We start from the raw sequence: 17,459 nt of genomic DNA, 5'->3' as shown, positions 1-17,459 counted from the left end.
CAAAAAATCCTAAGGATGATAGAATCTTAAAGACAATTTACTCTTCTTAACAGGGAGGACTAACTTATAAGTTTTAAATTTGGAATTTTCCCTTCTTCGCTTATCCGTAATTATCTAATTATCAATTTGTCCTGAAGGATTCTTTACCAGTCAGACAGAACTTTCTGATTGATAAACAGTCTGCAAAAGTAAAGATGTCATCCGCATATCGGATGTGGTTTAGCCGTTCTCCACTTAGAAGTATTCCATGTTCGCAATTTTCCAAGCCTTCACTAAATATTTCCTTCAAAGTACTGCATCAATAAATACGTAATTTGGCAATACTTACTGACATTGTCACAGAACAATGTTCAGAACATGGGCAATGACATTAGTTCAAGATTCATTGGATTGTGCCCTGATAACTTGAGTATAGATACATTATGATCTATTCATGATTTGGAGCAAGCTTTCCTCTGACGTAGTTTACCAATCTTTCCATGGTTTAGGATCTCCCTAGTTTTGAATGATCACAAATACAGGGACATTTGTGGAGGAGATAAAACGCAGTTATGATATAGCAAAAACAAGATGACCAAAATTTGGAATAACCCAAATTTCAATGATCCTAAAAATGTGATTGGTCAGCTGTTTAATATTACCAATACAGGGACAATCAGAAAGTAGAAAATATGGACAGACTCATCATTTAAGCAAAGATACAAGACCAAAGATCACGAGTAAGGTCCTAATGAGATGGATTGACCAAATCACAGAGATCTATGGAGATGAAACATACACGACATCACGACCACCACTACTCTTTTTCTGGATGATCCATACTAACGAGAGTGAATCATGTTGTTTTTATCTGCAATGTAAACTTATATTTGGATTTTGTTTTCTGTTTTAGATATTATTATTGCGTCATCTATATAGGAAATCATGTTCAGGGAGTTTGTAACGTCTTTATTATGTTATCTATATTTCTAAATTAATTATAACTAATGTGTTTGGGTTTGTTTCAGATTATGCAAAAGTCAGAGCTGTGCAGAAAACGACGAAAGACTACCGAATGAAGGTTTTTTGGAATACTTTAACAAGACGACTTTGCAATGGATTCCAATGTGTGATTCACGATTTACTGAAAGAAATGCCCAAGTTGTTTGCCGGGAACTCGGGTTCGATCCTCTTACAGCCTTTTTTGACTTTGGAGTTAGAATCGATTTTCACAGCAACTCCCTATCGAGAATTTGGACATGGCCAGAGCCTCTGCAATGTAAAGGAACTGAAGGTCAATACGAAAGTTGTCCAATAAGACTGAACGGTCAGCAATTTGGCCATCGACATAAATGTGAATGGAATTCAAAGTTTGTTTTTATGCATTGCGAAAGACAGACAAGAAAACATAATTATTGGGGAGGAATTCGGTTTACTGATGCTGAATTTGAACGACAAGAATATAGTTATAGGATTCATGATATTCATACCCATTCAACAGTTCAATCGTATGAATCCACTTTGGAATATGTTAAAATTCAAGGTGCTGGTATTCTACACAACGAAAAGTCTTCGGCTATACAAAGTGTCTTAAGAAGTCCTAAAATAAATTATGTTGATGTCGACGGATCTGCTTACAATGGAATAGATCTAATATCTCCATCTAAAACAATGAATCTACTATATAACAATATTCAAAATTCTTTAGGTGGAGGCCTTAATATACTATCTCTTTCTGGAGAAGGCAGAGAGTCAGATGAATCTAGCTTCACACCCTTGCGAGACCTACGCGTGCCGTATAATCTCTTTAGTCTTATAGACATTTGTGATACCCACAAAGAAATAAGAGTACAAGAAAGGGTTCTAGTTTACTACAAATATGACAATCATCCTGTCAATTGTATTAAAATATTTAAGAGTTTTTATGATATTAAACCACTAGGTATGAGGCTGCTGCAATTTGATCTATTTAATTCTACTGTCAAGTATGGAATACCAGACTTTTTGCAAATGTATGATGGGGATATTTACAATGTATCATCTACCGTAATTGATACAATAACCATGACAACTGGAAATGAGAAAAAGTTGTTCAAGTCTAGATTGCCAAGTTTGAGTGTAAAGTTATTTGCCAATGGAGCTTCTTCAGTTCACGGATTTATAGCAGAGGTGGTTACGTTGCCAATTTCGGCTATTGGATTCAGTAAGTATTCATGTAGATTTTAGATAAAGAAAGGCCAACAAACTAGAGGGAAAGTTTAGCTTTTATAGCATCGTAACGTCTTTGGTAGGGACAACGAATGAAGCGGCACCGAGTCACGATACTTCATCTCTCACCATATTATTGTGGTGTTGTTTAGCTATACCCATTGTCATTAAAGACGACCCATTCTGCACCAAATTAATCCTTATTGTTGATTTACCACTACAATTTCGTTGACTGCAACCATAATCATACTGTCACTAATACTACTGCTTAAAGATACTTTTGATGTCTAACAAATGCTCAAAAAATACTTAAACAATAAAAAAAAGCCAAAAAGGGCTTTGGGAAATATGCAAATGAATTTGGCAATTTGTAAATACACACAAATTGTGCTTATCTGTTAAAGGCAATTCTTACAGAGAAAACTGTTTAAATAGCAGTGATTAAGAGCAATTTCAAAGCAATTAAGACATAGGTACAAATAAACCTCATAATACTATATCTCCGTTCGGAATTCAATTGTTTATGATAAACTAAATAAACGTTCAAATTTATAAGCAGAAGACGCCTTATACAGGGTAGCATAAAAGTTACTGCTTTCGGAATTAAATGGAATTCTTAAAAATAAATATTATCGCTAATAATAATATTTTGAATCGTTACAACCATACATTTATTTGTGGAAGAAGTTAGGTACAGCTTTCAACAATATCTAAGCTTTCTAATCGATCCAATGCTACAAAGTTGAACATTTGATTCACTATTTAATATAAACAAGAGTTTTGGATCTTTTTAAAATATCTCTCTCAATTGCCAGTGTTAATCGCAGACATAAGGCATTGATAAGGCACGCTAAGAAGTTAATAATATGGCCGTTGCCAACTGACAAATTTCCGTAGTTCCTATTGGAAGACCGTTTAATTATAACTAATGTTAATAATCGATGTTCAGTTAACCTTTATCCAGATTTTTCTCCCATGAAAGTTGTTTTCAAGAATTGTCCATAGCATGTTTGACGAGGAGTGGTAACAATACACAACCCTGTCTTGCTCATATTTTAATTTCATTTTCTTCTGAAGCGTTCATGCATATTTTCTCACTGCTTATAATATAGACTCGCTTTGATTATTGTGTAGGTTATTGTCTATTTGTTTTGTTTTAAGGACATACATTAGCTGTTCAAAACAATTAGTATTGTCATTAACAGTTATTATTTTTTAGACCGAGACATACAGCACAACATCACTAGATCAATTATTAGTAACAACGCTGAAAGTGGACTTAGCTACATGGCATCTGGAGAGGTTAATCCAATTCTTACAGTAGAAAAAAATCAGTTCAAAAACAACTGTAAGAAATTATATGGAAATTTCACGACTTGTAAATCTGGCTTACAAATTGATGTTCAAAATACTCAAACTATCTTTTTCAGGGTAAGCAAAGAAAATAAATTATAAAATTTAGTCTGGCGATTCTTCTTCTTCTTTTGGTGCCGATTCGTTTCGAATATTGGCGATCATTCTGGCTATAAATATTTTATTAACAGATGCTTTAAATAGATTAGTTGTTGTTGTGGAGAACCATTTCCTCGGGATTTTTAACCACGATATTCTTCTTCTCCCAATTCCTCGCTTTCCGAATACTTTGCCTTGAAGGATTATTTTCAGTTATCTGTATTTAGTGCCGTTTCTTATTATGTGTCCGAGATATTCTAACTTTCTCCTTTTAATCGTATACATCACTTCTCTTTCCTTCCCCATTCTTCGTAGTACAGTCTCGTTGGTTATCTTGTCCGTCCATGATATCTTTAGGATTCTTCTGTATAACCACATCTCGAAGGCTTCAAGTTTTTTCTCCATCGTTTCAGTGAGTGTCCAGGATTCAACTCCGTAGTAAGAAGATATATATCGAAATATCGAGAAGATATAACATCGTAGGAGCCTTACTTTTATCTCCAGATTAAGGTTGTGGCTTTTAAAGAGTTTGGCTATGTGTTGTAGCATTCTCTATTCTACATTTTACTTCTTGTGAGTGATCCCATTGTTCGTTTACTATTGTTCCAAAATAGGTAAACTGGTGGATTTACTCGGTCCACTGGTGTATTCTTGATAAGCAGTCTGTAATTTTATTTTTGCTGATGACCATAAATTTATTTTTTGATATGTTTACTTGTAGTCCAAATCTTTCCCTTACTTCATTTACTTTATTTATTTGTTGCTGTAAACTGTTTAAACTGTCTACAAAAATAACGGTGTCATCTGAATAGCGGATGTTGTTTAGGCGTTCTCCATTTAAAAGGATTCCATGTTCGCAATTTTCCAAGGCTTCACTAAATATTTCCTCTGAATATAGGTTGAATAATATAGGTGAAAGTATACATCCTTGTCTAACGCCTAGCAGAATCTGGTTCATCTCCAAGATTTATTCTTATTGTGGCTCATTGGTTCCAGTATAAATTTTGTATTATACTCCTGTCTTTTTCATCTATTTTAGCTTTTGTTAGAACATTCATCATTTTTCGGTGTTGAACTGTGTCAAATGCTTTTTGGTAGTCCACAAAGCAGGTGTAGATATCGCAAGTCATATCTCTGCATCTTTGGAATAATACCAGTTGACTAAACAGTGCATCTCTCGTACCTAAGCCTTTCATGAATCCAAACTGGGTGTCTTGTATTCTCTCTTCGCATAGCTTGTATATTCTGCGATGTATAATTTTAAGAAAAAGTTTTAGTGTATGGCTAAAAGTGAAAAAGTTGAAAAGAGATGAAAAAGGTGAAAAAGTTTTAGTATATTAGACTTATTAGCCTATATTCTCCGCACTTTTTCGCTCCCTGTTTCTTTGGTAACGTAATAAATTCTGAAACTAGCCAATCTTTTGGAATATTGCCTATGTTATAGATATTATTGAAGATTTTACATAGTATTCTTAAAGATTCATCAAGAAGTTTAAGAAATTCAGACTGTATTCCGTCTGGTCCTGGAGCTCTCCCCCCTTTTAGTGATATTATGGCTGCTCTTATTTCTGCCATAGTATAGCTGGTCCTGTTTCCGTAGGTATTGGGAACTGATTCTCCCTCTCATCAAAAATAAATTTCCTTCTTTCTTCCACCAGCTGCAGAATCTCTGTCGTCATTCATGTCTTATTCTTACCTTCTTAGTTCTTCATAAAATTGTCTTTAATGTCGTCTATCGTTTTATTAAGGGATTCTATCTTCTCTTCTGTGCTTTCTGTTGTATTATCGATTTCTTTGAATATTCTATTTAGTGTTTTGCTGACTATTTCTTTTACTTCACTACATTTCAGTTTTCTCATGTCATGTTTTTTTACAGTTTTTCTGCGTGTTTTCTTTAACTTGGTTCTATACACGCCCACTAAAGGATTGTGGTCAGATTGAATATAAGCGCCTGGGTAGGTTTTAACACTGTTGAAACTATTTCAATATCTTTTGTTAATAAGTACATAGTCTATTTGGTTTCTTATAATAACGTCTTCGCCGTTGTCTCTAGGTGATTTCCACGTATACAAGCGTCTATATGGTTGTTTGTAAAATGTATTTAGCACGATTAAGTCATGTTCAGCTGCAAAGATACTCATTGTTGATTTCTCTCTCTTAATCCTAAAGGACCAATATGTTGCCCTTCTTTTCCGTTACCTATTTTAGCATTGAAATCTCCCATGACTATAAGGAGTTCATGTCTCGGTATATCTCTTATAAGGTTGCTTACTTGGTTGTAAAATTCTGATATTTTCTCATCACTGTGGTCTGCTGTGTATATGTAACAAGAGGATTCTATCGTTCACTGGTATGAAGTTGTTGACATATTTGGCTATACTTTTATACATGTGATAATTCCGACTCCATTTTCATATTTACCATTTTCTGATACTGAATAGTATTCTCTGTATTCTATGTCACAATACCTTGAGGCAGGCCACCTCATTCGCTTGTGCCCATTATTCTTATTTTCATGCGTTCCATTTCTTTGATTGCGCATTTAATTTTTCCTGATTGGGCCATAGTCCTAACGTTCCAAGTGTATATTCTCTTCAGAAAATTCGTGTAGATTTTTCTTATAGGAAATCTTAAAGGAAATTTCTTTTATATTATAGTGTGGATTTTTCGCGATAGAAAAATATAATATTTGATCATTTTATAATCAAGAAATATCGTATTTCTATAAAGGTTTATTTATATTTTGTAGAGTAATTTAGTAGAGCAAAATCAGGGAGGACTGTACATAAAATCCGATTCTAGAGGTTCAGCCACCTCTTTGAGAGGGTATATTCACAACAATCTCTTTGTCAACAATTCCAACCTTCCAACGTTATACATAGAAGGTAGAAAATCATCACCCTATCAGGAAGTTACTATATACAGAAACTACTTCACCAGAAACTATGCTCAGTACCACAACAACATTGTTCTAAAGCAAGTAGTGTCTAATTTTACCTACAACTACGTCAAACGGAATATTGGACGACAGAATTTGGAGGTATCTGGATTTGATAGAGTGAGGTTAAATATTTATCAGACTACAACGCACAATGGATTTTATAAGTAAGTATATTTTATATAAAAAAACTCGTTTTGTTTCGTGATCATAATCGCAAACCAATGTCTTATCACCGGTAACGGTCTCTTTAAGTAAATTTTCATTGTTAAGTCATTTCCAAAGTATCCAGGACCATATTATCCAGAATATTTTCTGCTCTGTCGTGTAATTTGTCATACGCAAGTCATTCCAAAATTATCGGTTAGAATTCTGGAAACACCAGTTTTCGATCACAGTCAAACAACAAATTTGTTTAATTGCAGATCCCACATATTTTATATTTTTCAGTGTTGTTCTTGAAGGTCGACTAAAACGTGGGTCACAGTCAACAGATGTGTTGACTCCTTAAACTGATTTGACCATTTTTTGTTTAAATCAAAACGCATTGCAAACTAGTACAAACCAGACTCTTATCATTGGTAACTGCGATATACCGAATTCGCTCTTACTTCATAAAGGGCGCTGTAATGTTTTCAATTATGAACGAAGGTTTGATACTCTCTGAACAGCCTCGTATTTTCAATGTTACTTTATTATACCTACAAATCTAAATACATATATAAAAAAAATTGTTTCTTTTGCAATAATTTTTATAATAAAATTAAAACTCTCTTTTACGTAAAGTCTAAGAATTCGTAGTTGCTAGAGAAAATTGAGTGGAGAGTAAATGTCAATTTTAAGGCAAAAAATATATTTTATAAACCTTGTTTTTAGCAACTTTGCGGTGGAACGTGACAGCAGATCGACAGTTGTAGCGGGAACAGCTGGACAACATTACGTTGATAACATCTTCTTTGATCCAGATAACGATTACGAAATGATTACTGTCAATCGATCTTTGTAAGTATCAACAACTTTTAATGTAAAATCTAATTTTATATAAAATATCCAATAATCTTAAACAATAATGCATTATATCTGGTTGACACTTGGTAAAATTTTTTTTTCTTTTTATAATAGCACTGAAGATGGATATTTACATAAGCTATTGATCAGCACGAATTCTTGTAGGCTCTTTGAAATTATTTTCAGTCGTTGTAGATTATGTAAATTCGTCTAGGCTGTTTTAGCACCTTGCAAAATTGGCCAACTCTGTGTAGGTACGTTCTTTATGGTGGACGGTATAAGAGTAAACCCTTCTGGGAACTCAATACATTTGAAGAACAATGTTCTGCAATCTTATAATATGTGTTTCATTGGTTCTTTTTATTTTTGCAGAAACTATAGCGTCCGCCGACTAAATCATCGTATGAGATGATATCTCTTATGTCCAGTAAAATTTAATATCTTTTTTTTACTCATTTTGAGATAGGAATTTGATATTTCGGACGACAATATAGCAAACCTTTTAGCAGACCTCGGTCCTGCCCTATTAAGTCAATGCGAACGTAGTAGATTGTATTCACAAATACGGAATTCCTATTTTACTTAGCTCTTGGTTGGTTGATAAAAGGGTTCAAGATCTAGGAAAAGAGATTTGGCTAACTTACCCAACTTACCAGCTTTCTGATTTCCTCGGATCCCTTTATATCAATGTAACAAGGTTATTTGCTTTTGCTGTTGGTTTTCCCGATTACCGGGTTACCAGATATCATTTTTTATGTCTGTTACATTTTTAAGGGACTAGTTGCTGCTTCTCACAACGCATAATGTTGCAAAGGAGGAGAAGCCAGCGTTATCTCTAGAGTTGATGTAAAATCTGTTAGTCATCGTTTTCTCTTAGCTCAAGAATGTTCATTTATCAGGTTCTCTGGTTATAAATAATGTTTTGTACCTACTTTGAGATGTTATATTAACTTCCTTAACAATAGAATTTTTAGGTTAGTATGTAATGAATGACGTATTGACATTAGATCAAATTTTTATTCATTCCGGATACATTTATCGTTTTCATCAACGAATACAACTTTTTTATTGTAATATCCTATCAGTTTTCAATCCATGACTACCACTTCACTTAATAAGTTTTGGGCCTGACGACAGATGGCGCCACCAATAAAAAATCACCGTATGATATATAAAGACGTCACCTCCCAAAATTTTATCCAATTGGATCATTAGCAGAGAACAACCGAACTGTGTGTTCGGTTATTCTATGTCATTAGTTTGCAAGTTCCAGTGGTATTTAAACTCCGATCCGTCGAAAAAGAAACGGTTGGTGGTGGTAAACAAATAATGCTAACGGACCAAAATTGAGAGTTGTCGCGAAACCATCAAAAACTCTACAAAATAATTTGGTCGATTGTAATAGAAGTTGCGCGAGATAGCAAAAGAATTTTTGTGTAGATATGTAACAACGAAGCATATCCTCCACTCAGTACGCAGTTAAATCGGCTGTAACCTGAGTTGACAGCAGCAACAGATGAAAACCATTCAAAACGATCAAAGACGCAACCATTCGCTGGCATGGTTTAGGCTTTCGTATTTTAGGATTCACAAGATATTTTAATTATTTACAAAGTCAAAAACTATCAATAATGAATATTATATATACTGAATGGTTTGTTTGAAAGGGAAATTTCATAAAAATACCAAAGTGAAAAAGAAATTAATGCGGTTTCAATGAGATTTCATGCGGTGTTACAAATCGATTGAAACGATGACAGAAGTAGGTATATAATGAATAATATGTTCTTTTCAGGTGATCATTTATTTCGCATACTAGATGTTTTGTGTTTCTCAGTGATTGAGATCTTTCTTAATTTTAATCCATCAGCCCATGTCAACTATTCTAACCACGTAACCAAAATATCTCAGGTTATTTTCGTTGTTGTTTGGGATAGATTTTAGATTTCAAAAAGGCTCGTTTCACTTCCTAGACTTAGACTAATTCTTCCAAGGATTCTTGTGTAGCTAGTTTTAGTTGATTTAGACTTAGAAGGTCGTTAGTTTTTATTTTTTGAGTAATTGTGTAGGTATCGCTAGTACCAAAAATTGTCTAAGAGTTCATGTCCTGTAAATGCCTCTTTTGCATTACAGTCATGTGGTAACATCAAAATTCAAGAAATCAAGTTTTCATTTCATCATAATCATTTTAAACTTTTTAACTTAACCATAATGACTTAATGGTAAAGATGCTCTTTACAGGTCAAGAACTCTGACACATCTTGTAGTAATCCATTAGACTTGTTTATTTGTGATAACCCCCTAAACATTGATTAAGTTAACATTAAATATTATTACCTGTAGGAAATAAAATAATATTTATTTTTTGTTGCATGGTGCATGCAGATTTGAATTCAACAGGTAAGAATAGATATAGTAATATTTGTTTGTATTGTCGAAAAATTAGTGTTTAAAATTGTATTTAAAAAAATTGATCCATTGCATTGATAGCTTTTAAATGGCAAATACCTTTATTCTTTATCTATTATAGAATAATATATACAGGGTACCTTAAGGTGTCCGAGTGTGTCTAAAGGTATTTGAAATTTGAAAGTAAAATTTAAGTGGCCACTGCATATGCAACCAATGTTACAGTCTGACTAAATTTTCGGGAGTGGTGTTAGGCTATTTTAAAATTGATATTTGTCAGAATTGACATTTTGAATGAGGCAGATAAAATTAAAACATTACAACAATTTTTTGTATTACCAAGTAGCAATACAAAATAACTGGTTTTAATTTATATTTTGAAAACGATTTCTGAAGTAGACATTGAAATTGTGATTATTTTCTGTTAAATGTGGTAGTTTTTAATGTTTTTTAGTAAATATAGGATTTTTAAATTTTGATTTTACATTAGATATCTGTTGTTATTAGCAGAGTTTTAATAGAATGTGATGTGATATGATATCTATTTTTAAGATATTTTTTTCTTAAAATCTTAGAATTTCGAATACGTGCTCATTACAACCATACAAAAATAAAATATATATTTTCAAATTTTAACAATTTTACTCTAGAATAAATTTTTAACTTTAAATTTTTACTCCTTGTGCTAAAATTTTACTCTCTTTATCCGATGTTAAAAAAAAATGAAATGTAATAACCGTTTTTGTTTTAATTTTTTTGAATTTATTAATGTTTTGTTTACTAATTCGGTTACTAATCATCATCAATCAGCCAATCCCGTCCACTGCTGGACATAGGCCTCCCTCAGTTCTTTCCAGTGTTCTCTACACTGGGCCGCTTGTAGCCAGTTTCCCGCTACTCTTTTTATGTCGTCGGTCCATCTAGTCGGTGGTCGTCCTCGGCTTCTTTTATAATTTCTGGGCCTCCATTCCATAATTCGTCTTGTCCATCGTCCATCTTGTGTTCTGGCTAAGTGTCCTGCCCAGTTCCACTTAAGTCTCGTGGTTCTTTCGATGACGTCTTGAACTCCTGATCTTTGCCTGATTTGTCGGTTTGTTATGTGGTCTCGGAGGCTCACATTCAGCATTGCACGTTCCATGGCTCGTTGTGTAACTCTTAGTTTATTCGCAGATTTCTGCGTGAGTGTTAAAGTCTCTGCTCCATAAGTTTGTACAGGCAAAACACATTGGTTATAAACTTTTCGCTTGAGACACATGGGAATTGAACTTTTTAGAATATGGCTTAGTTTGCCAAATGCTGCCCATGTCAGGCCTATTCGCCTCTGTATTTCATTTGTTTGATTGTCTCTGTTTATTTTGATCTCGTGTCCCAGATATTTGTAAGTGTCTGTTTGTTGTATGGTATTATTGTCGATAGTTATATTTCCACTCATTACGAGATTTGTCATAAGTTTAGTTTTCTCAAAGTTTATCTTTAATCCTGCTCTTTCAGACAGACTTTTAAGCGAATGTAGCATAGAAACCGTATCCTGTAAGTTATCTGCGATTAATACGACATCATCTGCAAACCTCAGATGATTTAATCTTTCTCCATCTATATTGATGCCCATATCTTGCCATTGGGTGTTCTTAAATCTCGGTTACTAATAAACAAAATCAACTTATACTACGGAACTCTTCATGGAATGTAGCAATATTTTTAAATTCCACATTGCAGGAATATAATGGTTCAAAGAAGACAAGCATTATACAAGATCTCCTTTAATCTATCCTGTTATGAATTGCACATTCGTTTAGCAAATTCCTATCTGTAAACACACGCACGTGTTCCTTAAGCCAGACAGATTCTCATGTTGCAGATCCAAACTTGCCAGTCTGTTAAAATTCAAGTTGTAGCGTGTTGGTTTTTAAATTAATATATTGTGTTATATGTTATAGTTATTGTTAAGTTATTTACTGGTCGTGTTATATTTTAGAGTTTAGTTTAAATGTGATTTAATGATTAAATTTTAAGAAATTCTTACACTAATAGTTTTAAAAGTAAGTACTTTAAAAAATCATATGATACACCTCAGTACGACCCTGTTTGGCTTTCACGTGCGTCTGTTGACAATTGGGAATATGTAAAATGAATGTAGTTTAAAATAGCTTACATTAACAACAGACATAACCCCTCCGGCGCCTCCCTAACCCAAAATTTGATAAACACCGTGATATGCAGGTCCTATAGTAAAGTGCTACTAAAGAGAGAATGGCTCTCCTCAGTGCCGGTTTAACACAGTCTGGCTCGAAAATATTTCTTAACTTTATTTCAATTCAACAAAACATATTTTGAATACAAATTTATTAAAATAAGGAAAACAATTACAACTTTGTTTGGTTTCAAACCTAAATGAATACTAACAAAATACAAGAAAAAAAAACTAAGGGCGAATTTCAAAAAGTAAAATAAAAATGTACCTAATAACATTCAAACAGGTAACATGAGGTAGATAATCAAATACCTTTACTATTGAAAAGCTTCTTTTCTTGCTTTTACTGAAGAGAAGTTTTTGATATCATTTGTATTTAATTCTTTAGCAGGTTAATTGATAAAACTGCTAAAAAGTTCAAATTTTCTTGGGAAATTGCATTTCTTAAATAGGTCTTTACCATTTTAGTGTCGAAAGAGAGCATTCGCCACTTGCATTTGCGACAATTATGGAGAAAAAAATACGCAGGCAAATATTAACGTTTGGAAATGAAGATAATAATTTATTTTCGTATAAAACCTGTACCAATTCTAAAGGAGTGTCTATTTTTAATTGGGAAAGAGACGTTAACAAATGCTGTAAATGAACACATTCTTGGGGAAAATACTCATCCAAATCCTCCTTTTATTTTTGTTGTAATTCGGTTGCTGATCTGGAAATATCTTCATCTTTCGTATTTTTTAGATTAAACAAAAATTCAAATGCTCTTGAACAAGATTTATAACTATAGATCAGCGAATAATCTCCGACTTAAGATTGTCTTTTATCAAAACATACCATTGTGTTCGCATTTTTTCTTTTTGGCTTAAACTTGCATCCGAATTGTTTTCTCCTAATGGCAATTTTTTTTAATCTTCTTCTCAGCATAATTTTCATTGCTAATTTCATTTTCGAGTTCTACATCAACTCTTCCTTGCTTTAATAAGCGAGTCGTATAAATTTTTAGACTATCTATATGTCATTGGATCTTTTATGTTGGTCAAATCTTTCCTTACTTATATTCCTTACTTATAATTGGTTCTTTTTTTTCCAAATAAGACACAATAAAGACAAAATATTGCCAGTGCTCTCGGAGTAAATTGTCCAATCGCGGCGAATCACTTCTCCATTAACCAGCTTTTTATAAAATATTTGCTTACTGGCATCTACTGTTTTGTTCGCCAAAATTTCTTTTTGGCATTGAAAAGTCCATATCTGTACGATTCTGTTCGACCCATTTTTCTAGAACCATTGCATAAATATGGCAATCTTGCCAAAGTGCTGGATCTTTAAAATTAAGTAAATCCTGTCTGGGTCAGAAAAGAAATAAAAAAACATTGTTTTTTAACGAAAGTACATATGTATTAATGTATGTATTATATTGAGGTATTATAGATGAGGGAAGATGCGCAAATAATCATCAAATGATTTTGAGTCTCAGTGATAAGGAAGATAGATAGAGCTTTTTCTTCGTGTTCAAATATTACTTATCCTAGTACTTGTATGTCTATCATTTATAGTTCACTGCATATTTTTATCTTACAATTACAGCACTTTTCCGTTATGGGACGTGAGGATCGATGCCGCGAACAATTATTGGGGAGTCAATACATCTCTAGCTGTGAGAGGAAGAATCAAAGACCAAAGTGACGATCCACGATTACTGGAAGTAATCTACGCACCGTATTATATGAATAATCAATCGATCTTAGATGGTAAATGCCCCCCTGGATGGGAACTGGTCGGTGAAACCTGCTATATGTATGTTGGTGCTCCAATGACGTTTTGGGAAGCTAAAGCTTTTTGTCAGGTTTGTATTAATTAATTCAACATGCGCAATATATGTGTATATAAGTATATCTGTGTGTATACATATCTAACTTTCATATCACCAAATGAATCAACTTTCTTTCATGTGTTAGTTTAAATAAGGCGTCATTGAAAAATTAAAATTACATTAATTAAATATTTTAATTTGGTTACAATTTACAGGAAGACAATGCCTCTATGCCATATCTGCTAGGAAACATCAACTATCTGCCTTTATTTGATTTCTTAAGAAGACAAAACGAATGGTACCTTTATTCCGATAAGGTTTGGGTTCAGCATATTGATAGGATCAATGAGTGTACCATATTTGCCTATCAAACTGTAGAAATTGAAAATTGCGAAAGAAGAAGTCCTTTTATTTGTGAAATAGGTATGTAGCTTAAAATACGACTATATTTTTTTAATAAGTTATAAAATTAATTAAAATCTAATTAAATAATTTCAAAGCCATAATAAAGTAGTAAATTTTAAAAATATATTTGATGTATAATATATATCCATAAACATTTCTATTCTTGCTATACCTATAGATCGGTTCGTATAGAAAACATTTCTGATTTAATCCCGCTATTAGTATTTAATCTAAGCTTTATGGACGATACAGCCGTCCTTGTCAACAATCAAGAAGACCTGATTGATCTCATACGGCTGGTTGAAAATGATAGTAAAAGCAGTAAAAGGTTTGGTCTGGAATTAATATAGCAGACAAAAATTCCTGATTGTGGATAGGCAACACAACAATCATCCCCATATAACCAAAATTGACCGTTTAATGTTGTAAACTCATTCTTGTATCTGGTATAATTGATCATAAATACAGGGACGATCCAGGAGGCGATAAAACGTAGATGTGAATCTAGCCGAGATCGCTATGGGAAAGATGATCAAAATATGGAAAGAACCCAATATTTGAAAAACCCTAAAAATGAGATTCTTCTTCCTATGCCGTCCCCATTAACGGAGGTTGGCGACCACATTTTTAAAAGCTTCTCTGTCTTTTGCAACGTGGAATAATTCGTCTACAGTTATGTTTGTCCCATCTTGAATATTTCGCAGCCATGACTTCCTCTTTCTACCTATTCCCTTTTTGCCATCGACTCTACCCTGCATGATGACCTGCAGAAGACTATATTTATTATTTCTCAGTATGTGTCCAAGGTATGCAGTCTTGCGTACTTTTATCGTTCTCAACAATTTTTTGTCTCGACCCATCCTTCTCAGTACTTCTTCATTAGTGACCCTGGCAGTCCATGGAATTCTCAACATTCTCCGGTATATCCAAAGTTCAAAGGCTTCAATCTTCTTAACTATTTGCGCTTTTAGTGTCCATGTTTCTACCCCGTACAATAGTTGCGACCAGACGTAACATTCAACCAACCTCAGTCTCAGGGCAGTATTCAGATTTTTGTCACAGACAATTGCTTGAATTTTAAGAACGCTGCCCTTGCCATTTCTATTCGTACCCGGATCTCTTGGTCTGGATCTAATTCTGTGTTGATGTAAGCTCCCAGATATTTATATTTTGTCACTCTTTCTATTTGCTGTCCACCAAGAGTTAGTTGTTCATTATTTATTGGACTCCTTGATACTATCATAAATTTGGTCTTATCTGTGTTGATGTCAATTCCCATTTGAATGCATTTACTATTTATTGCATCTAGTAAAGTTTGTAGTTCTTCTATACTCTCAGCCACAATTACCGTGTCATCTGCAAATCTCATGGTATTTATGATTTCTCCACCAATTCTTATTCCCTCTTTTCTTTCCCATAAGGCTTTTCTGAATATGACCTGTGAGTACACGTTGAAAAGCGTCGGAGACAAGACGCATCCTTGCCTAACCCCTCTCGCAATCTGTATATTATTTGTTTCTATATCGTTCACCTTTACTACTGCTTTCTGGTTCCAGTATATAGCCTTAATAAACTCAATGTCTTTTTTGTCTAAATTGATGTTTTTTAATTCATCTATTAACTTCATATGCTGCATTCGCTCAAAGGCCTTCCTAAAGTCTATGAAGCATACATATGCACTCTTGTTATATTCACGACATTTCTGCAAGAGTACCGTCAACGCAAATAATGCCTCTCTTGTACCCATGCCTCCTCTGAAGCCAAACTGAGTTTCATCTATCTGCTCCTCACATTTCTTATAAATTCGGTTTTGAACAATTTTCAAGAGAATCTTTAAAGGGTGGCACATTAGGCTTATCAATCTATAGTCATTACATGATTTGGGATTGTTGTTTTTTGGTAGAGGTAAAAATATCGATTTAAGCCATTCTTCCGGGATGTTGTCCTCTACATATATGTGGTTGAGAATTCGGGTGAGTCTCTTTATATTACCGTCATCTAAGGCTTTTAACAGTTCAACTGGAATTTGATCAGGACCCGGTGCTTTTCCTTGCTTTGCATTCTGTAGGGCATTCTTTACTTCTGAGGGTAAAATTTGTAGGTATTGTTTTTCTTCACCTATATCTTGTTCATTTTCTCTCTCGTCATGGAACAGATGGATTATATATTGTTCCCATACTTCCTTTATTTTGCTCTCTTCAGTAAGTATTTCTCCATTATTATCTCTTGTTATGAGTGTTCTTCTTTGTCTGGTGTTGCCTGTAAGTTCTTTCATTTTTTTATGTAAGTTTGAGGTGTCATGTTTGTTGCTGAGTTCTTCCAATTTCTGGCATTCTTTGTTCATCCATTCCTCCTTAGCCTTTCTGATTTCATATTTGATTTTATTCTTGATGGTTTTATATTTATTTTCATCTTTATTTTTGTATTTTCTTTTTTCAGTTATTAGCTCATCTATTTCCGGTGTCATCCAGTCTTTTTTAGTGGTTTTCTCTTCTTCGCCTAGGACCTCCTTTCCCGCTTTTAGTATGGCTTTTTGCATATCTGCCCATTCAACGCTTCCTTCAGTTAATTTATTTATCTCTGCGTTTAGTTGCTGTTGGCAGTTGTCGTCTTTTAGGTTTTTGATGTTAATTTTGGTGGTTTTAACTTTTTTCTCCGGTTTCCTAAGTTTAATGTTGACGTTTGCTAGTAATAGATTATGATCCGTATCTGCATCTGCGCTTGGATAGGTTTTTGCACTTTGTACTCCATTACGAAACCTTTTGTTGAAAAATGAGATTGAAAAAGGCAAATTCAAGGATAAATAAAAGGGGAACAATTATCAGTAAGAAATTGGAAGCCTTAAAAAAAGGAAGAAACACTTTTATAATCTCTTAATTGCCGAGAAGAAACAAGAACCAGAGAAGGAAATAATGCACTTCGCAGCAAAATAAGTAGAACTACTAATAGAAGAAACTATATGTCATAAAGTGGCCAAAGAATAACTGTTACTGGCACAAATGAAATAACTACTGAATTAATTAAGAAGCATTTTGAAAGGGACTTCATCTGAA

At 33.6% G+C, this 17,459-nt stretch overlaps 1 protein-coding gene across 2 annotated transcripts in view; it reads left to right on the top strand.

Moving 5' to 3' along the window:
- The window catches only part of bark (C-type lectin domain-containing protein bark beetle), a 135,510-nt gene that overhangs the window by 92,854 nt on the left and 25,197 nt on the right, over nt 1-17,459 (top strand). Inside the window, exons 6-12 of one of the 2 annotated variants that reach the window (XM_072540875.1) lie at nt 1,008-2,182; nt 3,407-3,618; nt 6,389-6,744; nt 7,454-7,579; nt 9,971-9,985; nt 13,776-14,034; nt 14,217-14,424. In XM_072540875.1, coding sequence (XP_072396976.1) covers nt 1,008-2,182; nt 3,407-3,618; nt 6,389-6,744; nt 7,454-7,579; nt 9,971-9,985; nt 13,776-14,034; nt 14,217-14,424 — 2,351 coding nt within the window. The remainder of the gene's footprint in view (nt 1-1,007; nt 2,183-3,406; nt 3,619-6,388; nt 6,745-7,453; nt 7,580-9,970; nt 9,986-13,775; nt 14,035-14,216; nt 14,425-17,459) is intronic. The other variant, XM_072540876.1, reaches the window with a different exon arrangement.

This window comes from Diabrotica undecimpunctata, chromosome 8, assembly GCF_040954645.1.
Source record: "Diabrotica undecimpunctata isolate CICGRU chromosome 8, icDiaUnde3, whole genome shotgun sequence".
In the NCBI taxonomy this organism is placed as follows: domain Eukaryota; kingdom Metazoa; phylum Arthropoda; class Insecta; order Coleoptera; family Chrysomelidae; genus Diabrotica; species Diabrotica undecimpunctata.
Note: the sequence above shows the minus strand (reverse complement) of the source record. Positions and strands in the feature narration are given on the sequence as shown.